Below are 23,750 nucleotides of genomic sequence, written 5' to 3' on the forward strand. Positions count from 1 at the left end.
AAAGACACTAGCTTGAGATGCTGAAGTTGGCGGACTTTTGCGGAAGGCGCCAGTGAGAGAGGCGGGAGCAGAAGAGGGCTGGGCCGGGCTCCGCGTCACCTCCCACCTCCGGCCACGGGAGGGCGCGCTCGGGCCAACACCGCGACTTCCGCCGGCGCCCCGCCCACCGGGCTCGCCCCGCTCTCCGATTGGATGTGCGGCGGGAGCGCGCCGAGTCAGGGGGCGGGCCAGCGCCGGCTACAAAGCGACGAAGGTCACGGCGGGAGGAGGCGCGCGCCGCCGCTCCGAGTCCTACCCGCGGCCCTGGGCCCTGCCGCCGCCGCCGCCTGCCACCGCCCACCGCTCGCGCCGGGGACCATGGAGGGAGTGAGCGCGCTGCTGGCCCGCTGCCCCACCGCCGGCCTGGCCGGCGGCCTGGGGGTCACGGCGTGCGCCGCCGCTGGCGTGCTGCTCTACCGAATCGCGCGGAGGTGAGTGCGCGCGGCCCACGCGGCCGGCGAGTATCGCGCCCCCGCCCTCCGCCCGCGGCCGCCCCCACCCGCGCGGGCTCCCGGGCCGCCCGGCGCCGTCTTGTCAGTCAGCCGTGAGGCCGCGGCGTGGCGGTGGGGCCCGGCCCGCGAGACCCCGCGCCGAGGCCGGTCGTGCACGCCCCGCCACCGGAAAGAAAACCGGGCTGGGGCTCCTCTGTCGGGAAGCGACGGAGAAGCGGGTTGGGGGAGCCCAGAAATGTGGGGCGCGTGAGGGATACGAACTTCCTCCCCCGCGAAGACTCGTGCAGACCGAGCCGCAGGATCTGCAGGGCTCCGAAGCCCTGCGGGAGAGTCGAGCGGGGGTCGGTCCGCGCTCTCTTTCGCCCTGAGTCCTGATCCCTCGCCCTCAGGAGCACGTTGGGATGGGTTGAGTACTAGCCGGCGGTTCCTGGGGCGGCATACGCTGCCTCAGGCGTTGTTGTAATCTCACATAAGCCCATTTCAGTCACTACCGTGCTCTGTCTAGAGAAGCGGAGGGACAAAAGAGCTGCAAAAATTGTTATCAATTAGACGAGTCAGGATGTGAACTGAAGCATCCCGACCGTGGAGCCTGCGTCCCTAACCCCTGGACTCTGCAGCCTCCAAGAGCAGAAAAGCCTGACACACTTTAGGGGTGTTTAAATACTGCGCTGGGTTCCTGCCGGGTGGGTTCAGTGGCGGCCCCCTGCCCTGGCCCAGGTTCACAGACCTTTCTGACCCCTATGTAGAGCTGGCCAGTCATGGGCTTCCGTGGTCAGGGATAAAAGCTTACTAGGCGTCTTATTTCAGGAGGACCTCAGGGGCATCTCCACTGTCTCACCACTTGATCCACCTTCGCAGGGGACAGGAAAAAAGGTGGGGTTGTGAGAACATTCTGGAGACGGGGTGGGTGGGTTTGTAGCTTCAGCAGCAGATGTTGGAAGCTCAGCTCTTAGGTGGGAGAAGCGAAGGAACTTGCCCACGGCCATTCAGCAGCAAGCGGGGGAGCTGGGACTTGAACCTGGAGGGCTTGTCTGTTCTTCCTTAGCCACCACCGGGTACCGCTTCTTACCCAAGGGGAAAAGACGTGAGAGCGACTGAGTCACAGTCTTCCCCCAGGGAGGAAGGGGTGGGAGGGACATCAGCTGTGTCTGCAGGATGAGCCAGAATGGCAGGCTGCGGAGGGGATGGCCTCGTGGGACCCCTGACAGCCCACACATCTCAACATGTCCTGGCTTCTGCCGGGTTTTTGGAGGCTGGAGGGGCTCGCAGGACCAGCTGGTTCACACCAGTCATTTTATATACGAAGGTACTGAGGTACAGAGGTGCCTGCCCCTTGCTCAGATTCCCAGAGCAATGTTCACAGCAGAGGTATGTCCAGAGTCCGTTTGCCTCCCAGGAAGTGGAATGAAGAATGTCAGTCCAGAGATCACAGCCTGGGCCAGGCACTGCCACCAGGCTTTGTGTGGCTGGATTTGCGCTGGATATGCCCACTGTGCCTCCATCTTGTGCTGCAGCTGTTCGCGGTGGGGGGGTAGTTGCTGTCTCCCCTCCTGGGCTGCCAGCCACAGCCTTCCCTCTCCCGGAGGCAGAGCCTGAGACCTGGGTGCAGTGTCCTGTGAGGTGCTCTGAGGGGAGCCATGAGGGTACCAGTGGTACCCCTGAGTTGTGGTGTGGTACTGGGACGCATTGGCCGAGAGGACAGCCCTTTGCCGGGAGGCTCTGAGATTCTCCTTGAGTGCTGGCTTTTGTCTGGGGTCATAAATTGGCCACTGTCACGGTTCAGAAGCAAGACCAGCCCCCAGACTGAGCCCTTCTCCCTCTGGGAGGAGATCAGTGATAGTGAGGAAAAGCTTTGGCCGTAGTGTGGGTTTTTAATGACCCTGGAGAGGGCATGGTGAGGAGAGTTGTTTTTGGAAATGGACTTGGCCGGGTGGGTGTTTGCAGGCTCAGCAGAGAGGGACAGGGCCGGAGGACTGGCCTTGGAGCAGGAGCAAGAGCTGGCTTCTCTGAAGGGTTGTGGTCCCCAGAGCCTCGGGCAGAGCCAGCCTGGCTTCCTGCCCATGGAGTCCCCTTGACTGGACTGCCTGTGACCTGGGGGGCAGTGCGTGCTGCTGGTGGCCCCATTCAGCAGATGAGCAAATGGAGGCCGGGGAGATCGGGCTTCCTGCCTGACCACGACCCTTCAGCTCCTAACCAAGCAAGCCTCGTGCCCTGGGTCCTCACTGAGCACCTTGGCTGCCACTCTGCACCCAAGAGGCCAAGTGGAAGCCCAGATTATACTTTGCTGGGCTTGCTTGCCCTGGACCCGGGTAGTCTTGGTGGCTTCCTGTGCCTACTTCACCCAGACTCCCACCCCTGGACTCTGCTGCTGGGCATCGTGTCCGTCTTCCGCCGGCACAGCCTGTTCACGGCCGCTGGAGCCCCCAGACATGGTTATTGGATTGTCCACCGTCTGGTGTTTGGAGACGAGAGGGAGCAGCCTCCTGGCTAAAGGAGTGGAGCCTCGGCCACGCTCCTGCACACCTCTCACCACGCTCTCCTGCAGCCATGCATTCTGGCTCCCTGCACACACACTGGGTGGTCCCCGCCCCCTTGCCTGGCAGTCCCGGCCGTTTGAAGGCCATCTGCCTGTTGGCCCTGCTGGCCGGCAGGCCTGTCCTTGAGCGTGACAGCTGACGCTCTGCCCGTTGGCCCTCTGCTGTGGCATCTGTAGCAGCTGCTGTGTGCAGTCGTCGTTCTGTCCTTGCATCCAGGTCAGGAGTGGGGAGCCTCGTGCATCTCTGCCCCCTTGCCAGCCCAGCCTGTGCCTCTCCAGCCGGGCAATGCTGAGGAGCCAGGGCCATCCACCAAGAGCAGACCCAGGCCTTCTGATGGTGTTGGCTGGACCGCTGTGGACTGAAGTGTGCTTTGCCTCGAGGCTGGAGTGGGCGGCCCGGAGGCCCGTTGGTGCTGGTGCCTCTGCCCTGAAGGATACCCTTGGATTCTCGCAGGTGGATTGCATAATACTCAGGGCACAGGGTAGCAAGCAGGGCAGTGCATGGGATCCCACAAGGACCCCTCACCTGGGAGGCTGTCCTCTTTGGCGCCCTGCAGGAGGCTGACCTCTTATGCCCTAAGGAAACCAGCCTGACTGTCAGAGACAATCTTCCAGACCTGCTGGACCAGCACACGGGTCACAGGCTGTGTGCCTGCTCCCCCTTGGGGGACTTCGCAGAACCTGGTATGGTGGAGACTGATTGACACATTGGCCTCCCCCAGACTCTGAGCCCACACAGTGTCTCCTCCGTGTCACACAGCACTGGGCTCACAGCTGATGCCCACCCTCTGGTGGGGGCCAGGGCCAAGGAGCATGGAGCTGCAGCCCTCAGAGTGGTGGGCTGGACCTGACCCCCTGCCCCCACCTGACCTGTTAGGATGTGGCGGAATGTCAGGGCACGAGCTTTTCTATGACTAAGCATGCACGTTTGGGGCTCACGAGGTGATACCATCATTAGGGCCTGTGTTCATCTTTTTCCCGTTGTGTGTTTGGGGCTGTGGAGGGATGGTTCCAGAGCACACAGCTGCTCGCTGGTTCCCCCCATGGGGCCTGTCCTGCCCTTGGCTGCCTCAGGCCTCCCCTGACCCCAGCAGAGCCCAGGAGCTCAGCACGCAGGCAGCAGGAACTGGGCGAGCACCTTCCAGAGTCTCCCAAGCCAACCGCCCATCCTCTGGGGCCTGGTCTTCTACCGGAGGCAGCCTGGCCTAAGTCGCTCCTGCCTGTGTCACAGGGTCACTCTCTCTTGGCCCCTCTGATCTTGTTCACCACAAGGGGTTTGACCAGAGCTTCGCCGGGGTTGGCTCAGGGGAGAAGTGGATCAAGGGATTAGGAGGGGCGCAGGGTGGGGGCATTAGCCTGAGCAAGAGCAGGATGGAGTTGAACTGGCTCCTGCGTCAAGCCCGGTAGAGATGGGTGCAGGCCCACAGGCCAGGGTCACCCAGCCGCTGTGGGGACTATGAGCTGCAAGGTTGGCCATCAAGTGCAGCCCGCAAGTGTGAGTCACATGTGCCCACGTGTCTGGCATGTGAAGCTCCAGGCAGGCAGGAGCATCACTGGTCCTTGGAGAGCTGACATCCACACCTGGTATCACTGGTCCGTCTGCCACTCACAGGCCTGAGCTTGCTTTCAGGGCGCTCCCCAGAGGAGCCGTGGGGGATGACACCCCACCAGGTGGAACCCATCTGGCCAGGGTGGCCGGCAGCTGCTCTGTCTGTGAGAGAAGACCCTCACCCCCACAACCCTGGGCAGGGATTACCAAGCCAGAACTGCTGGCTCAGCATGTGCGTGCTAAGTCACCTCAGTCGTGTCTGACTCTTTGCAACCCTAGGGCCTGTAGCCCACCAGGCTCCTCTGTCCTTGGGATTCTCCAGGCAAGAATACTGGAGTGGGTTGCCATGCCCTCCTCCAGGGGATCTTCCCGACCCAGGGATGGAACCCTGTCTCTTACGTCTCCTACGTTGGCAGGCGGGTTCTTTACCACTAGCGCCACCTGGGCTGGCCCAGGGCTAATCCTCCCTCCCCTCCTGGCCACCCCTTTCCAGTCCGGGCTCACTTCCCCAGCCACGAAGCTGGTGACTGAGGGTAAAAACGATGACTTCCTGGGCGGGAGGGGCTTCATGCCTGGCCCCCAAGCTCAAAGCCTCAGTTCCTGGTGCCCACCACTGGTCGTCTTTATTCGCTTCCTAGCTGTCTTTATTCGTGGGCTGCTGGCTCTTGCGCTGGCTTCTCTCCAGTGGCAGGTGTGGTACGGTGGGCATCTGGGCTGGAGGGGGCAGAGGGCCCCATAGTGAGGACAGCAGGACCCGGGGGACCAGGGGAGAGAGGTGTTTGGACATTGCCTCTTTGGACACGCCTCCCCGCGGTGCACTATTACAGCGAAGCCTGTAAAGCAGTTACAAATTAACAGAGAGAAAGCCAAGTGCTTAATTGCCCAAGTGCAACTTCCCGGCAGAGAGGGTCCCCACACCACTAGGTGCCTCCTTCCACTGCTCTTGGCCTGAAGGCCAGTGAGGCTGTCAGAATGCCTCCGCTGACCACCTGCCCAACCCAGCGCTTCCATCAGTTCTCTGACCTGATCCCTCAGCACCCTTTTTGGAGCAGAGATTGTTGCTCTCCCCATCGGCCAGATAAAAAAATGACTTTCCCTGAAGGCCACACCGTGACCATGGGGCCAGGCTGCCCAGCACTGCTGTTTCTGAGCCTTGCCCTCCAGCTCGATGATGCTGGGGCAAGCCAGGGTGCCCGCTGTGGACCATGGGACCCTTCCCTGCAGGGTTTGGTTCCATGTCCTCTGTCTGGACTTGCTTCTCTCCTCCCCTGCCCTCCCCATGTAAACTGCTGTTTATTGGGCAGTTAGCTGGGCTCTGGAAGCACTTCACACACTTGTCTTGTCCACAGATGACAGGTAATAAGACTGAGGCTCGGAGAACTCTTGTGACCTGCCTAGGGTCCATGGACAGGCAAGGCCAGGAGGCAGCTCAGTGTCAGAAGCAGGAGTTGTCTTCCCAGGGAGCCGGGCCGCCCGACAACCCCAGAGTCAGGGGAGTGACAGAGCCAGCGCCCTGCGTTACAAAGCACCTTTACGTGTCTTGTGTTTTTGGGCCCTGGTAACGCGCGAATGCCGAGGCTGGGAGAGGAGGGGTTGGTAGAGCCGGGACTCTGACTCCCAGAAGCTTGGGGCCGTGCCATCCTCTCGACAGCAGAGGTGTCCATGTGTGGTATGACTGCCCATCCCAGCAGAGGCCCAGGCGGCAGCCCCACAGCTGGAGGTGGACTCTGGGGGCAAGCAAGGGACAGGAGTGGCAAGGCCAGGACCCCAGGCTCCAGCTGCAGCCACCTGTTGTTGTAGATTTCTGGGACTGGAGGGGTTTGCCATGTCCTTACCTCCCCCACCCCCACCCCCTGACACACCCCCGCCGAACAGCCAGGGAGGTGGCTGGAGGTCTGCTCAAGCACAGATCCCTCAGTGTCTGGGCCGGGATTATCCTGCATACCCACTTGTCACCACGCGTGTGGCCAGCGAGGGCCACTGTGATCCGCCTGTCCTGTCCCCATGCCAGTGAGGGCTGGCCCTGGGCTTGGCAGCTGTCTGCAGTCCCCACCCTTGGTCTCCATGGCCCTGGCTCTCCTGGGGCTTTTGTGAGCACCAAGGCCCCTTCCATCTGGAAATTCCCCAGGGAGCACCGTTTCCACAGCCTGGGAATGGGCCCAGGTCTGTGGGCCTTGCAAGGAGGGAAGGAGGGCAGTCCTGGAGCCAGGTCCCTGTCGGCCCATAGCCTGGCTGGCCCCGGTTGGTGCGTCTCCAGCTGACCCCAGGGTCAAGGAGGCTTGGCCTGGTTGGCTGAGGAGAAGCCTAGGTCCCGTGGACGGGTTCATGGCATCCCCTGCTCCTTTCTTCACCTGCCTGCACCTCCAGCCCCGGGGTCCCCGCCCTGCTTGCCGCCCACCCTTCCTGGTCTCTCGCCCTCCCACAGACTCCACTCTGTCCTCGTCCTCAGGATGAAGCCAACACACACCGTCGTCAACTGCTGGTTCTGCAACCAGGACACAGTGGTGCCCTACGGGAACCGTAACTGCTGGGACTGCCCCCACTGCGAGCAGTACAACGGCTTCCAGGAGGTGTGCCCCCCGCCCGCCCCCACCACCATCCAGGGCCTCCTCTGAGGACCAGCGCACAGGCTCAGGGAGCCAGGGTGACTTAGGCAGAGTCACGGCACTGACACGGGCGGGTTTATGTTTAGACCCAGATCTTTTCGGACTCTCGTCTCGCCTGAGTTGGGGTTCCCCATGAAGTTCCTTTAGAAGAAGAGCTTCTCTGTTGCATGCAGAGAGGGAGTGTTAGCGACCCACCTTGGGGGAGTGTCTGCATGTGGGGCCTCCGTCCGGCGCCCAGCCTGAGTGGGGGCAGGAGGCTCCTGCCCGTGGGGAGGGCTCCCCCTGACTCAGGTCCTCCTCCCTCAGAATGGTGACTACAACAAGCCGATCCCCGCACAGTACCTGGAGCACCTCAACCATGTGGTGAGCGGCTCGCCGGGCCCACGCGCCCCCGCCCAGCCCCCGCAGTGGGTGAGCAGCCAGGTGCTGCTCTGCCGGCGGTGCAGCCACCACCAGACCACCAAGATCAAGCAGCTGGCCGCCTTCTCGCCGCGCGACGAGGTGAGTGGGGGGTTGGGGGTGCTGGAGGCGATAGAGCCGCTGAGGGGAGCCCTCTGGAGGGGTGCCCCCTCCTCACCCGGAACCCTGTGCTGGCCCACCTTCTGGGTGTGTGATCTCATCCATTTCAGCTACGCACTTCTCATACTTCCTGTCTCGTGGTCACTGCTGTGGGGGCTCCAGGCCTGGGAGCACCTGCCAGTCCAGAGGGATTTGTCCCTGGGCAAGGGGAGGCAGGGTCCTTGGGCTCCAACTCGGGGCTCTGTTGGGTCCATCCTGTCCATGTTCCTCTGAGTCCGTCTTGCCCACTGCCTGGCAGGCAGTTTGCTCTGGAGTGGGTGAGGCTCCTGGCTCATGGAGGGTGAGGGGAGCCGGGTGCTGCCCAGAGGCTGGATGTCAGACCTTTGCCGCCTGGATCCACTGCTGTGGGGGCCAGCAGCCCTGTCGTCTAGCCCATCTCTCCTCGCCCACTCTGGGGGTTCTGTGACCTCAAGAGAAAATGCTTGCTGAAGCTCAGAGACCCTGACTTTCCCCAAGGCCCAGTCTGGGAGGGAGGTGGGGAGGGAGGAAAATAGAGGTGAGCTGGGGCTGGGCAGGGAAAGCTGGGAAGACTGCCAAGAGGAGGGCAGGCACGTGTGACAGGGCACCCAGGGAAGGTTTCTGACACCTTCGTTCCTAGCAAGAGACCAAACCAGGACGCTCCTGCCCCTTCAGACTGAAATGTCTGGCTCCCCTGCAAACAGGCGGGGTGTGCTGCATCTCTTGGGGAAGGAAGGGTGGGCCTCGCATTTCCTGGGCTGTTCCTGAAGTGCAGAGGCCCTTCAGTTCCTGCCGAGGCCCTGACCTGGCCAGGGGCTTTTTCATGTTTCCTGGACCACTGGGCTTCAGTGGGGAGGCAGGCCCACCTCCAGGTGGCCCATCTGTTCAAGCCCAGGTGGTGTCCGGAGTCCAGGAGCAGGGCCTGAGCAAGGGCCACATGCCAGGCTCTGGCCTCAAGGTGTGTCCTTGGCAGCCACAGAACTGGCTGGAACATCCCCTGCAGGCCCTGCTGTGTCCCAGGCTGTGCGCAGCCCCTCTTCCCAGGCCTTTGGTCCTGTCAAGCCCCCGAGGAAGCAGGTGCAGAACAGGATGACTTGCACATGGTTACCCCTGGGACCCTGAGCCTGTGTCCTCTCTGCAGGGCAGATACGACGAGGAGGTCGAGGTGTACCGGCACCACCTGGAGCAGATGTACAAGCTGTGCCGGCCGTGCCAGGCGGCCGTGGAGCACTACATCAAGCACCAGAACCGCCAGCTGCGCGCCCTGCTGCTCAGTCACCAGTTCAAGCGCCGGGAGGCCGACCAGACCTACACGCAGGTGTGAGGGGCGTCCCAGCCCCCGAGTCTGTGCGGGAGACCCCTTCCCGGGAGGCCCCGGGAGACCCCAGGCCAGTGACCGGGAGCAACTCTTCAGAGCCAGGCCCTTCCCCTGGGGCAGCCACCTTCCTGTGGGGCCACCTGCCGACCTGTGCCCCAGCCTGGAGGGGAGCGGGTTGGGGGGTCCCAAGGAGAACGTATGTCACTTGTGTGTGTGGCCAGGGTTTCTGGGCTGCCCTCCAGAGCCTGGGCACCTCCCAGCACCTCTGGGGATTCCTCCAGCGCCTTCATAGTGGGTGTTCTCCGAGGTACCCTGGAAACCAGGCTCAGGGAGGTTGAGTTGTTGCAGAGGGCCTAGCGTGCGGCGTCCCTGGGGTTTGAACCTTGGACCTGCTGGCTAAAACCATCATTAGTTTTTGTCACTGTGCTCAGATGCTGGTGTGTCCTGTCATAAAAAAAATGTGATATAGGAGCAGGTGGTTAGTAAAAACCATCCTCCCCAAAGAAATCCTCCCCCCACCCCCAGTCCACAGAGGTGCCTAGCTGGCGCTGACCCTTGCTCTCCTTCTTTCTGCTGTCTTTCATACTGAACAACTTACTATTTTTTCGTTTTTTTAACTTTCTGTTTTATGTTGGAGTATAGCTGATTACAACATTGTGATAGTTTCAGATGGACAGCAATGGGCCTAAGTTAAGAAAGTTAATAACAGGTATTTTATAACTTTGACCAGAGTTGTGTGTATATTCATTACAATTCTAGTTAAAATCATACAGTAGGAATTTATTACAATAACTTGAAAAATGATTGGAAGGTGTGTTTGAAAGAAGAGGTCACCATCAGATCAGAAGGATTAATGTAGAGAACGTGGTAGCACAGTAGCTCGCAATGGAGTGAAGGCCCAGAAACGAGACAGGTTAATGGGACCCAGGGGTGAACCAGAAATGAAGCCAGGAGTGCGTGAGAATTTAGGGCACCTCTGATCACTGGGAGCTGGTGGTCCTTCCGCGAGAGCTGGGGGCCCCTGGCCAGACGCCCATGCACAGAGTGGGCACCCGGAGGGCTGTGGGCGGCTCTGGCCCCCCCGCTGACCTGCCTCTCCCTCCCTCAGAGCTTCTGCGCATCTGCGGTGAAGTCCCCAGCGCAGGTCATCGTGCTCCGGGCCCTCGCCTTCCTGGCCTGTGCCTTCCTGCTGACCACCGCGCTCTACGGCACCAGCAACCCCTTTGTCCCGGGAGCCCCGCTTCCCCCTGCCATGCCACCTGGTAGCAATGGCTCGGCCCCACCAGACAACGGAACAGCCGCTGGGGCCGAGGGCTGGCGGCAGCTGCTGGAGCTGCTGCCCGAGCACGCGGCCGAGAAGCTGCGCGAGGCCTGGGCCTTCGGGCAGAGCCACCAGATGGGCGTCGTGGCACTGGGCCTGCTCACCTGCCTGCTGGCCATGCTGCTGGCCGGCCGCATCCGGTGCGTGAGGGGCAGGACGCAGTGGGGGGAAGCTCAGCGGAGTCAGGGGCCCTGGGGGCCGCACTGCGTCCTCTCACCACCCCAGGCTCCTCACCTCAGTCGGGCGACAGTGACCTAGCTTGCAGGATCTTGTGCTTCCCTGTGCAGGTGCAGACCCCGTACCAAACGGCGTCCCCTCCTCTCCCCGCAGCTCTCAGGGAGGTTTCCTTGCCCCATTATACAGACTAGAAGACCGAGGCTCAGAGGAACACTGACTCAGAGCCACAGGGTGAGGAGGCGTTGGAAGCGGCTTTCAGAGCCCCGCACTTGCCCCGGGCCCTTGATCCTCTCCTCTGAGCAGGACCGGGGTGAATGGAGGAGGCAGGAAGCCCAGGGGAGCGGGAGGGGGTTCACCCCCTCGCTGGGCCCTCACTCCCCCTCTCCCCACAGGCTCCGGAGGATCGATGCCTTCTCCAGCGGCCTGTGGGCCCTGCTGCTGGGGCTGCACCTGGCCGAGCAACACCTGCAGGCTGCCTCGCCCCGCTGGCTGGACACGCTCAAGCTCAGCACCACGTCCCTGTGCTGCCTGGTGGGCTTCACGGCAGCCGTGGCCACGAGGAAGGCGACAGGGCCCGCGGAGGTTCCGGCCCCGAAGGTCAGAGACGCAGCAGTGACTGCGGGGGGAGGACAGATGGACCCGCAGGCCCCGGGCTTTGCCCACAGCCCGGACAGGGCACCTCTGTCTTTGCTTCTTTCTTACCTGCCTCACTCCCACCCCACCCCCCACCTTAGGGTCCTGGCCTAGCCCCTCCACCAACCCTAGGAGTCATGCCCCCCCATTCCTTTCTGGCTCCACCAAGCCACCCCCCACCCAGCGCCCCCAAGTGCGCTCTAGCTGGTCACCACTGCCGCCACCTTTCTGGCCAAAGATCCCACCACCACTGCTCTGAGACCGGAGCAGGGCAGCACCTGTACCGCCTGCCTCTGCCCTGTGGCTTCCGCTGGCAGCTCAGGCACCCCCACACTGGCCACGGCCCCTTCCCTGGCTCTCGGAAGAGGGGTACGGGCCTGCTGTTTGCTTCTTCTCTCACCTTGCCCATCTCTGAGCCCCTAACGGGCTGGCGATGGTGGCTGCAGGCTGGGCCCTCGCCGCATGGCCTGACCACTCGGGCTGCTTGGTGTGGGCAGGTGCTGCTGATTCAGGGCCACCGAGGGCCCCCTACCTCGTCCCACCCTCGTTTCTCGGGTCTGTCCTTTTGGTCCTACCTGTGGTCCAGTCAGCCCCCAGGAACTCATGAAACCAGGAGGAGGCAGGGCTGACCCCCTGGGTTCCCTGCTCGGAGAGCCCGTTATCCCTCAGCCTCCTTCCCCAGGGGTGGAGAATGCAGTTTTTAGACCCAGACTGGCCTTGACCATGAGTTTGTGGGGCGAGGCCCACATGGAGGTGGAGGGTAGAAAATCGTGCTGTGCCCGTGGTCAGCAGATTTCTCCTAGTAGCCAGGCGGTGGTGGGAGATCGCCCAGGAAGGTGGGGGGAGGGGTCTATATACTCTTTACTTCCCTATCTTTTGGGCACCGCTGTGAGCCAGACAGCGTAACTGGGGCACACACACTCTGCCCACTCTCCTGGGAAGCCCCTGGCTCTGCCCTGGAAAGGCGGGACCCCAACCCTTACAGCCCAGCCCTCTCCTTGCTCCCTGCAGGGCTGGGGTTCAGGCTTCCCAGGCCAAGGTGGCTCTGATTGGCAGGTAGCAGGGCCCTGCCCCCATCCCTCCATGCCAGGATGTCCCGTGTCCTCCCAAAACCCCGCCTCCATTATGATGCCCAGAAAAAGTTCCAACTGCCCGAAGTTAGCGCCAGGTAAGGGGCCTAAGGGACACGCAGGCCCATGACACCAGGTCCTTGTCCCTTGTCCCTCTTTGGCTTGTCACCACACTCCTCCTGGCCTCTGGAGCCCCTTGGGGAGGCTCTTGCTTCCCGCCTCCCCATGGGGCAGCTGCAGAGTCCACAGGGCCTCGGCCTCACTCTCCCTGGGCCAGGCCCCGCCACCCGCACCTGTACGCCATCTGTACAATGAGAGCCGGACCCCTCCGGGGCCCTGGGGTGCTGGCGTGGGTGTGGGCATGCTCTGGAGGCCGTTCTCAGCCTGGGGGCTGCCTCCCAGGGCCGTGGCAGGAGGCAGAGCAAGGCTGCTTACCCCTGTAGGGCCTCCGTCCTACTCTCATCAGGGTGAGCTCGAACCCCGCTCCAGGTATGGACCCGGGGAACTGCACAGGCCAGTCACGTGTGTGAGGGTGACGCTCAGGAAAGGGCCATCACCTCGCTGAGCCTACGGGGTGGGTGAAGAGTGCCCAGCTCAGGCCCCAGCCCCACCATCCTTCCATTCTCTGGGTCCTGAGAAGCCACCCCACCCACCCGCCTGTGTGTCGGGTGGCGCTGCACCCTGATACATGTGCGGAGAGCTGGGTGAGTCAGGAGCTGGACCCAGCTTGCTCTGGGTGGAGGGTGAGGTGGAAGAGCACTGACGAGGTGGAGGAGTGGGGTGGCCGGCCTGTCCCTCGCTTCTGTGAACCAGCCTCCCCGAGCGGGGTGGTGGGAGCCAGGCGGGGAACCCATGTCTGTTGGCTGTGTGTCCCCTGGTCTCTGGAATCCCCTGTTCTCAAGGAAACTGGCAGCACGGTGCTAATTACTACTTTTCTTGGCTTTGAGTAGAAGCAGGACATCTGTGTGTACGCGTGTATTTAAGTTAAATTATTTATAATAACCATAACCAGCTCTCACGCTGGCCAGGAGCCTGCTGAGCAGACGTCTCTCCTGCCCTCTAGCGGGCGGGGACAGAAAGACACCCTCGTGTCACAAGATGGACCTCATCGAAGGAAGGCTTCCTGGCATTTTTAGAGTTTGTGTGATTTTTAAGGCCATGCATCTGTCCCTTCAAATTCCATTACGTGGAGCATATTTCAGTACCTTCCGACATTACTGGCGACAGCTGAGGAAGTGCGGGCATCACTGGGACCGTGGCTTATTCCCTGGGAGTGTGTTGGCCCACTCTCCGCTCCACTGGGGACCACGAAGCAGACCCTCCGGAATGGGGGGTCAGGGTGTGGAACCATCTTCTCCCCCAACCCCAGGCCAAGTAGGCTCCCCAATAATGCTTGCCCAGGAGCCCCTGGGAGAGGCCGGTATCCCCTCTGCCTGCGACTGTCGCCGAGTGTCCCGTCCTTTCTGTCGTGTAGACGTGGATGACTGTCTAGTGACCCTGTAATTGCTGTAACCACAATTCCCGGCCTTAGCTGTAGTGATTTGATGCTGTATTTTAAATAAATGCCTCCGGGGCCCTGCTCTGACCGGTGGGCGTCAGGCACCACGTCTATTCTGTTTTTTCTTTCTCATTCCTTCAGAGGCTTCTTTGCCAGGGGCGGGGGCTTCAAGGGACGGGAGCGCCCACCAGAGTCAAGCTTGGGAGCTGGTGACATGGGCACCGAGCAGCTCAGGGCCCACCATCCTCGGGTGGCGTGTTTGTTTCCTTGTCTCCATAAGCTGCTCCTTAAATGTCGTCCTCTCTGTCCTCCCGCTCCCGGCCTGGGCCGGGATGGGGTTGGAGAACAAAAGACCCCCCTCAGTGTCAGACGGGGTGCAGTGCAGCCAGCCGCCCACCCCTTCCCCAGAGCCCCTCCATCACGGCGGACACACAGGCTTGGGTTCTGGGGCCAGGTGCCTCTCTGAGATGGGGTTTGAGGGTGCAGGTGGTCTGTGGGGTGGGGGGGATGGTTAAGAGGAAGCGTCAGTCTGTGTGCAGCGCTCGGGAGCCTGGCGGAGGTGAGGCTCCTTTGACAGAGGCTCCCGGGACTGTCTTCTGTGGAGCCAGGACAAAGGCTCATGCCTGACACTTCACACTATCTGCTAGTTGAGTGATGCCACCACGTGTCCCAACAAGAGGGTCAGACTGAAGAACTGCCCCCTCCTCCCCCCCGCAACCCTCCAGTGCCACCTTGATTACTCGCATCAGAGATTGGGAAAGCACTCGTGCCAGCTGGGCAGCCCCGGGTGTGAGCAGGATCCGGGAGGAAGGCGCTGGGCAGACCCAGCCAGCCACCTCTTAAGACCCACAGCCCGACTGGGCTTGAGCTTGCCAATTACTTGGGGTGTACTTTGGCCAGCTCCTGGCCTGGCCCAGCCCATGGGTTGCCCAGTGGGGTAGCACAGGAAGCCCAGTACAGGCAGACATGCTGCCACCCCTGGAAAGGCCCAGGTGTGTGTGTGCGTGTGTGTGTGCGTGTATATGTGTGTGTGTGCGCGTCGTCGTCCCCCTCTCCCCCCCCAACTCCCTACTGTGGCCCACACACCCTGCCCTCAGGCTGCTGCTGCACACAACAACCAGGGGTCCTGGGGTAGGTGCAGGGAACAGGGCTTCGTGTGTGACTGGAACAAGTTAGCTAAGGGTCCCAGCGCACCCACACTGCCCCCACCTCCGGCCACTCCCCAAGGTCGTCGCTGTCCTGCTGCATGGTATCACAATTCTAAAATGACAGCATCAACCTGTGTCTTGTGTTTAGAGTCAACCTTCCCCAGGCGTTTTGGGGGAAAGGAGGTAGGGGTCACCCTAGGCAGAATGGGTCCTTGGGTAGAATGTAGGCATGTCCAGCCAGGTGCCCAGAGTCCTCTATAGATTTGCTTGATAGGTCCCATAGCATTGATTTCCCCATGTCCCCCAAACACTGGGCCCACCTTTGATTTCAAAGTCCAGGTGGCCTCCTGGCACTTAGAAAGGCAATAAAAAGGTCACGTGATTCTCTAGGCAGGCGTCAGCTGACCCGCCTTCATAGAAGTTACTTTATGTGAGGGGAAGGGGTGAAAACCAGGGAGATGAGTAGACTGAAGCTTGGCCAGCGGGACCCCGGGTGCAGCTGGGGTGGGCGCCTTAGCCAGCCCCCGGCTCTGCTGCAGGGCCTGAGCCAACCTGCCCGTCCGTCGGCACGTTGTCCATGGGCTCAGTTGTCCCTTGGGACCGAGGTAAGGCTGGACCTCTGCAGCTCCGTCCAGAGGGCAGACTAATCCCTTATTAACTGCCTCTGCCCCCTCCCCCCTCTGTAATCAGTTGCCTTAATCAGAAGCATGGTTGACATTCTGGCTTGGGGCCACTGGGTCCTGTGGTGTGATCTGTACCGCGCTCAAGTTAAAGAGACACTGTCACCTTCCATCTGCGGACGACCTCGCGATTGCTCACGGCTTGGAGTCTGGCTGGCGTGCTGCCAGAGCCTCTTCCTGGAGATCCCCAAGCCTGGCTGCCTCCCCCCTGCTCTGCCAGGGGCTTTAGCAGAGTGTCCAGTGTCTGAGACTAGAGAGCAGCAGCAGGGGGACTCCCGGGGTCAGGCCGGGGGAGCAGGGGCCCCCTGAGCTCGGCCACTGCGAGGAGGCTCTGGGCATCGAGCAGGAAGTGGCCCAGTTGAGCGCCCGTAGAGGACTGGGCGTTTCTGCTTCAAGGTGAAGGGTTGGCGTGAGGTTGGCGAGGGCGACAGTGTCACTTTAATACCGAGACTCGTAGTAGACCTAGTTTGCTGTGAGGCTGAGGGGGATCGGAGGGGGCATGCAGGGAGGGGTGGGTCACGCCAGCACCTCCCAGCCACCCGCTCCTAATGGCGTGAATGTGGTTGGACCGCTTTTCTGCTGCAACTAACACACGCCTCCTCTGGGACCCTGTCTCGGGCCCCATCTTGCACCGTGGGGGAGGGGAGGGGGCCCACCGAGGTAGAGGCCATGCTTCAGAGCCCCCCGGGGCTGACCTGCTCCTCTCTCCCACGCCCACCCCCCCATCCCCGGGCTCTCTCATAGGTGCTTCCCAGGAGACTCCGCCGGCCTCTTCCCCACCGGCCCCAGCCTGGCCGTCCCCTGCCCAAGCCTGAGCATCACGGGCCCCTCGCCATCTTTGTTCGTCCCCGCCCCGCCCGGCTTCCTGCCCATCGCCAACCAGCAGCTGTTCCGGTCCCCACGCCGGGCCTCGCCCTCCTCGCTACCCGGCCGTCTCAGCCGGGCCCTCTCGCTGGGAACCATCCCCTCTCTGACACGAGCAGGTAAGTGGCACTAAAAGGCACTGGCGGACGTGCAGGGCTCAGGGCACCACACTGAGCTCGAGGTGGGTATGGTGGTCCTGCTGTAGAGTTGGCGGAACTGGGTTCAAACCCTGGTGTGTGCACTCAGTGACTGCCTGAGCCGAGGGGCTTAACCATTCTGAGCCTCAGTTTCCCACAAAAAACAAATGAAAGCACCCTGTGTGAGGGTTGAACCAGGTGATGGATTTAAAGCCTTAGGTGTCACAGTTACTGTTGTTATTACTGTTGTTTGTGATCCTGTGTGTGTATGTGTGTGTGTGAGTGCTGTCATGTCTGATTCTTTTGTGACCCCGTAGACTAACCCGCCAGATCCCTCTGTCCATGGAATTTTTCAGGCAGGAATACTGTACTGGGTAGCCACTTCCTCCTCCTGGGGATCTTCCCCATCCAGGAATAGAACCCAGGGTCTCCTATGTCTTCTGCAATTTTCAGGCAAATTCTTTACCACTGAGCCACCTGGGAAGCCCCTGAGACCCTGGGGGCTGGAAAATTTGCCCCCAGCCTTTGTGGTGCAGGGCCCAGGGCTTTGGTTCAAGCCTGTCGTGTTCATGGAGTCCTGGTGGGACCAGCATCTGGTCCCTGCCACGGGAAGTTTTGTCTCATCCCTCCCCTTCCCCAGCAGGATCTTTCCAGGGGCCCTGCCGTGTCTTCTTCAATGACCCTCCTCACTTGGGGAGGCTGCCTGGTGCCCACAGGGTTTGCTTTATCCTCTGGGGGATGACCTGGGGGGCAGGGCGGTGCCGCAGGATCCGGTCTCCAGGAACGTGTCAGCATCTTGGTTAAGCTGGGCCTTCTGACATGCAGTGTCTCTCTGAAGCCCCTCAGCAGTTCCCCCATGTGGGGGCTCCCCCCACCCAGTCCGACATCCCCTGGGCCTGTTCTCCCCATAACTTGCCCAGCAGCTGCGGCCGCCAAGACCTGGGGTTTGAGCCCAGGCATCTTCTTGCCCTGTGTGCAGTCCTGCATCCTCCTAGGTAGTGGGTGGGTCACACTGCAGGAGGGACGGCTCGCTGGACACAGCGTGAGCCGAGCAGTGGGTAGTGTTTGAGGCCTGCAGGTTGGGATTGACAGGGATCAGACTGAGCCCTGAGTAGGACCGGGATCTGGACTCCAGGCATTTCCGTATCACCTAACGTGAGCCATGTTGCTGGGAGAAGGGCCTTGTCTGGTAATGGTTATTCAGCAGAGTCCCCTGAGCAGGTGAGTCACAGCTCAGGCCCTGCTCAGACCTGGGGCTGATGGATGGGGCCCTGGGGGCCCTCTCTGAACAGCCCCTGGAGCTGGGGCAGAGAGGAGCGAAGTGGACAGGAAGGCCCTGGACTCAGGAACCTGGGGACCCAGTAGCTGGGCCCATCCACAGAAGGTTGTTTTCTGCAGAGTCTCCAGGGTCAGGGCAGGGACCCAAGCTCCGGAGCCTCTGCCGGACAGCATGGGTATGGCCCCGGCCTGCTGTGTCCACAGGCAGTCTCCTTGTTGCCCTGGTAGGCCTGAGGTGAGGGCTCAGGAGACCCTCTGCCCCAAGGGCCCAGGGCGGTTCTATGGGACACAGGTTGGTCTCAGAATGACGTGTGAGGGCTGGGACCCGGTCTCCATCCCCGGGGCCGGCCCTTGGCTCAGGTGTCAGGAGGCCCTGGCGGTCCAGGATCCGTCTTCCCGAGCTCTACCTACCTCTGCAGCTCCTGCTGCAGGCCTCGCCCCGGCTCCCTGCACGCCCGGCGGGAAGGCTCCTCCCCTGCACCTGCCAACAGGTTAGCGGAGGAGGCGGGACTCAAGATGGCTGGAGAAGAGAAGGGCACAGGGTGGGCCCCAGGCCTGGCCTCCCGTGTGGCCTGCATGGGTTCCAGTTTCCTTATCTGCCAAGCGGGTGACGCAGAGCAGCCATGCCTTGGAGAGGGGTTGGAGACAGGCCGTCTCCCCAGGGACCTATGTTGCCTTTCTGTCTCCAGACTCAGGGTACCTGTTTAGCGGGAGCCGCCCTCCATCTCAGGTGTCCCGACCCGGGGAGGTCTCAGTTTCAGGTAAGAGGGACCAGGCGCCAAGGGGAGTGATGGGAAGCCAGCTCAGGCAGGCAGCATGTGAGCCGGGGTTTCCAGAGCATGTGCAGGCCGGGACGGCAGACAGGCCCCTGGAGGGGATTCTGTTCAAATCCCAGCCCCCGGCTGCTCCCCGCTGTGCAGCCCTGGGCAAGTGCCTGACACCCCTGTGCCTCATTTTTCTCTTATGTGAAATGGGCACCAGAGTTTCTAGGACTAGCTATGGTGCCATCGTCCTTACAGTGGTGACAGATGGAGGTGGCACTTGGAAATGAGCAGGGCCCAGGTTAACTGACCCCAGGTCTCCAGGATTTCTTTCTCCCCAGGCCTTGTTCTCAGCTGAGGGAGGTAGCAGAGACTTTGGGCAGAAATTGGAGAGGGGCAGAGGGGGCATTGCTGAGGCTCCGCGATCCTCTTCCCCTCCCTGGGTGCCTCCTCCCCGAGTTCCCAGCAGGGCCCACTGTGCCCAGTAGGCTAGGCCCATCCTTGCCTTTCTCCCTCGGTCAGTAGACGAGAAAGCAACAGATAAGAATAGGCGCTCCTATAAGCGGAGCGAGCACTCAGGATGTTGTCGTCTCTGCCTTCCTCCCGCCTCCAGATTACTTCTCTCTGCTGTCGGGCAGCTGCCCCTCCTCCCCGCTCCCTTCCCCGGCGCCCTCCGTGGCCGGCTCGGTGGCCTCCAGCGCCGGCTCCCTACGCCACCGCCGGCCCCTCATCAGCCCGGCCCGGCTCAACCTGAAGGGGCAGAAGCTGCTGCTGTTCCCGTCACCCCCTGGAGACGCCCCCCACACCCCCAGCAGCTCCGACGAACACTCGCCCCACAACGGCAGCCTCTATACCGTCGAGTCGCCCCCGGCCCCACAGAGGCAGCCGGCGCGGGACATGAAGCACACGGCGGGTACGGCCCTCTGACCTGCCCCGGAGGTGGGAGAGCCCGCGGCCGTGGGAGGCCTCCAGTCAGCGTGCAGCGGTGGGGACGCCATCAGGAGGCCGCTCGGGGCCTGTGCTGGCTCTTACCTGACTGTGGCCGCTCTCCCAAGTCCAGACACCCCCCCAGCCTGGCTTCTGGTGACCTTGAACCCTTCAGGACCTTGCCCCTAGTTGGCTGCTTTTATTTCCTTCTTTTGCAATTGACTTGGAGGATCCTCTGTTCCGTGCATCGGGCTGCAGATGTTTTTTATTTTTTTCAAATGCTGTTTTTCTACAAAGCGTTCTAGAACGTCTTAACTTAGGCCTCAACATTTAACATCTAGATGTTTCCCATGAACCTGTGGACTTCCTGTGTCTCTCATGACATCAGAAGATCTGACCATACTGGGTCGGACAGGTAGAAGGGCAGGCTGAGGTCCCTCGCCCCAGCCTCTGCCCCTCCGCAGCCCTGCTTGTGGCATCGTCTTCCACACCTAGTGGCGTTTGAGTTTGCGGCTCCTGACCCAAAGCCAGCTCCCTTCCGGGCAGCTATGCAGACAGAACCTGAGTGAGGAGCTGGCCACCCACTGTCCAGGGCAGGCCAAGCGAGTTGGGACCAGCAAGGCTGGATGGTCAGCGGCCGCATTCATGGACCATCCTGGGCTTGGAGGTGGAGCTGCCCACGTCTGTCCCTGGGGTGCGCCCCGAGCTCCCACTGAAACGCCCCTTCTCCCTGCAGACATGAAGTCAGTGCCAGAAGGGGGCAGCAGCTGTAGCAGCCGCTCCATCAAGAAAGAGGATGACTCATCCCAGTCCTCCTGTGTGGTGGACACCACCACCCGAGGGTGTGCCGAGGAGCCCACCAGCTGGCGAGGTCTGTGCCCCGTGTCATGTGCGGGAAGAGGGCAGGGCCGTAGGTCTGCAGCCACTGTTCCCTCCTGTCTGTCAGAACAGCCCCTCAAGGGGCCTCAGGCGGCAGAGGGTGGTTTGATGCCCCCCCGCACCTGCTGGGGCCCCTGTGGCTCAGCAGACAGCATCCCACCCCCGGGTTACGAGGGGTCTGCACCTGTGCTGTCACAGGGGCCTCTGGCCTCAGGTGGCTGCTTAAGTCTAACAGTTACGGTGTAATCAGAATAAGAATCTGGCTGCCCAGCTGTACCAGCCACATAGCAGGTGTCCCAAGGCCACGTGTGGCCCGCAGCTGCTCAGGTGGACAGCGGGTATAGAACACTGTCACCGTTCCATAAACTTCCCCAGGAGGCTGTTGGCCTGGGCATAGGCGGCCAGTGCAGAGGCTGCAGGCCGCACTGGGCAGCAGTTTGCCTGGGTTCAAATCCAGGCTTCTCAGCTTGCGGGCTGGGGGTGGACTGCGAGACTGAATCGGGGTTCTGGGTAAAGCCCAGCAGTCAGGTCCTGACACTCCCCCGGGGCATGTGGAAGCCGTGTGTTTTGAGCAAGGATTTTCCTGAAACAATCATTTTGGGCTGACTGGTAATGGGGGCCACCCCCAGATCAGGTAGGGTGTGGGACATGACCCAGCAGCGTCAACTTGGGGTGGGGGGGCCCAGTCAGCCGCTTATTTCCTTGAGGCCCAGACAGGGGCATCCTCCTGTCTTGGCTGTAAAGCTGATGTCCCTGTGGCAAGGTACAGGTGTCACTGCCCTAGCCAGGTACCTGCCTGGTGGGCCAGGGGCAAGAAGGGAAGCACCTTCAAGGAGTCAGGACTTGGGAATTCCCCCGCAGTCCAGTGGTTAGGACTACTTGGGAATTCCCCGGCAGTCCAGTGGTTAGGACTCTGCGCTCTCACTACCGAGGGCCAGGATCCCGGTCAGGGAAGATCCCACAAGCTGCAGGGTGGAAAAAAAAAAAAAAGTCAGGACTTCAAATAACAGCAGGTTCCTGGGGTCTTTTCAGATAGGATGGTTTCTGGGGGGCAGGGCCTCAGCCCAGGGGAGCCCACCCCCCTGGGGGCGGGGCCTCAACCCCACAGCTCTCAGCTCACTGGTCTCTTCGATTTTTCTCTTGGAAGGTCGTTTTGGCCCCTCCGTGATCCGGGGCCTCCTGGCCGTGAGCTTGACTGCGAACGCCCTCTTCACCTCGGCCTACCTGTACCAGAGCCTGCACTGACCCGCGGTCCACAGCCTCCCGGCACCCGGAGGGTCTCAGAGGGTGCGCCCAGGTGCATGCCGCTTCCACCACTGCCGGCCTTGGCCCCCCAGAGGGCCCGCCGCCTCCGCCCTCTTCTCCAGGGCCCTTGATGTTGACTCCGGAGGGAGTCCTGTTCCTGACGCCTTCTTCACACCTAACAGACTGCATGGCTGGGCGTGGTCTCGGGGCGCAGTCCTCCCCGCCCTCCTCGGCTGGCATCAGATGTGCGTTTGGTGCTGACACTCTGATCCCCAAGCCAGAGATCGTGGAGGGGCTGCGTGACTCTGGGGTCCCCTCCCTACCGCCCAGCCCTGCCTGGCAGGAATGCCACTACTACTGTGAGGGGAGCAGGAGCTGGGCTGCCCCCCAACCTTGTGTCCCCGGGCTGTGATCACCTCTTTGTAATGTACCCCCTGACCTGGTCAAGTGGAAGGTAAAGACCCCCTGGACACCCCCATGAGGACCGGCGCCATCCGCCCTTGTCCTGCACCATGCTGTGGGTTAGGCCTGCCCTCTGGCTCTCCCAGGTGGGCAGTAAGTTTCCTGCCCAGGCCTCCTCAGAGTTCCTGGGTCTCCGGGGCCCAGCTGGACTAGTGTAATCACCCCCACAAGCTCCCTTCTCCCTGCTGCACCCCCATTTTATTACCTCTGGTGATCTTCCCAGGCAACAGCCCGGCCACCCTGAGAACACTACCCAGGGCCACCCCGTCTCCAGGCCCCTCCCTCATGCACGGCTCGGGGGCTTTGCTGGGCCCCTCTGCCCTCAGGTCTCTGAGGACCCTGGAGCCCTGCCCCCATCCTGCCGTGAGTTCGGCTCCTCTAGGCGTCCTGCGGTCGCAGTGCGCTCAGTGTGACCTCTGTCTCCAGGCCACCGTGGCCGGCCTGCTTCCTACCCCGAACCCCTCAGTCCTGCCACTGCCCTTCCAACTGATATTGCGGGTTTGTCCCCCACGCAGCCCCCCCGCCCCTGGGCTGGAGTCCCATCCTGCCCCCGAAAGTCAGGCACAGGGACCCTCACGGGGCCGTGAGGGGTGAGAAGACTGCCTGTGGGAGTCAGGATCCCCCCGCCGCTGCCCCAGGCTCTGGGCGCAGGTGTGGGGCGGCGTGCATGTGTGCACACTCCCACGTGTCACTGCACGTTTGTGCCACTTGGTGAACTCTTGAGTCTCCTTGGGGGAGGGTCGTGAGGGCAGGGGAAGGGTCTTCACTCTGTCATTCAGGGATAAAGTTTAATTTTATTTTTCTACACATTTTTGCCAGGTCAGGCATTCTGCTCCTAAGCAGGATGCCCCCAATTCTCCCTGCCAGGGAGGTTTAGTTTTTTTAAGCTTCGGGTGCTTTTTTAGTAATTTTTTTTTTTTTTTTTTTTACCATGTGGGGAAGGAGATTGCTCTGACTTCCCCCACTCCTGAGAGCTACTGTTTCCTGCCCTGCCCCCCACCCCGGAACACGGGGAATTGGGGGGCCAGGGGCCCCGCCAGGTCCCTGACTCCAACTGCCAGAGATGGTTCCAACTCGGAGGTGATGCCTCTTGGCCCCCATCTGTACAGTGGGCACGTGTGTCGAGTTTTTTAATTTTACTTTTTGCCTAACCAAGCCAAACTCCATTCCCGAATGCCCTTCTTCTTTGGCTCTGAGGAAGCCCCAACTGAGTGCCCAGCCCCTTTCTGTCGCCCCGGCCAGCCAGGCCCCTCCTGCCCAGGGCCTGTGATCCCAGTGCCCCCCAGGGGCAGGGCAGAGGCTGAGCCAGGAGGGGGCTGACTTATGTTTTCTTTCAGATAAACATGCAACCTTATTTTTCTTTACAAAAGCAGAAAAGGAAACCAAAAAAGATAACAACCTTTGAACTACACCTCAACCTGTCTTGTCTTCATTTGCTTTACTCAGGCGCCAGACAGGGTTGTGTGTATGTGTTGGGGGAGTGTGGGTGGAGGCATATTCACTCTTGATCAGAGCCCAGGTTGAGCGGCCCAGGGCTCCTGGTGTTGAGTGGTGGGTACCAGTGGCTATGTTCCCAGAAGGGCTGAGGGATTTGAACAGGATATCAGCAGAGACATACTTTACCAACAAAGGT

The 23,750-nt window shown here is 61.5% G+C and overlaps 1 protein-coding gene across 1 annotated transcript; it reads left to right on the forward strand.

The window, feature by feature from the left end:
* The first annotated feature begins 232 nt into the window (after nt 1–232).
* TMEM201 (transmembrane protein 201) lies at nt 233–23,528 on the forward strand. Its single transcript, XM_020887210.2, is given in 12 exon segments — nt 233–470; nt 7,026–7,146; nt 7,489–7,683; nt 8,861–9,037; nt 10,146–10,498; nt 10,928–11,105; nt 11,107–11,132; nt 16,309–16,547; nt 18,533–18,604; nt 19,218–19,517; nt 20,268–20,402; nt 21,558–23,528. Coding segments are annotated over 12 exon segments (2,007 nt in total). The 5' UTR covers nt 233–357; the 3' UTR covers nt 21,656–23,528.
* The last annotated feature ends 222 nt before the right edge of the window (nt 23,529–23,750 follow it).

This window comes from Odocoileus virginianus, chromosome 11, assembly GCF_023699985.2.
Source record: "Odocoileus virginianus isolate 20LAN1187 ecotype Illinois chromosome 11, Ovbor_1.2, whole genome shotgun sequence".
NCBI lineage: Eukaryota > Metazoa > Chordata > Mammalia > Artiodactyla > Cervidae > Odocoileus > Odocoileus virginianus.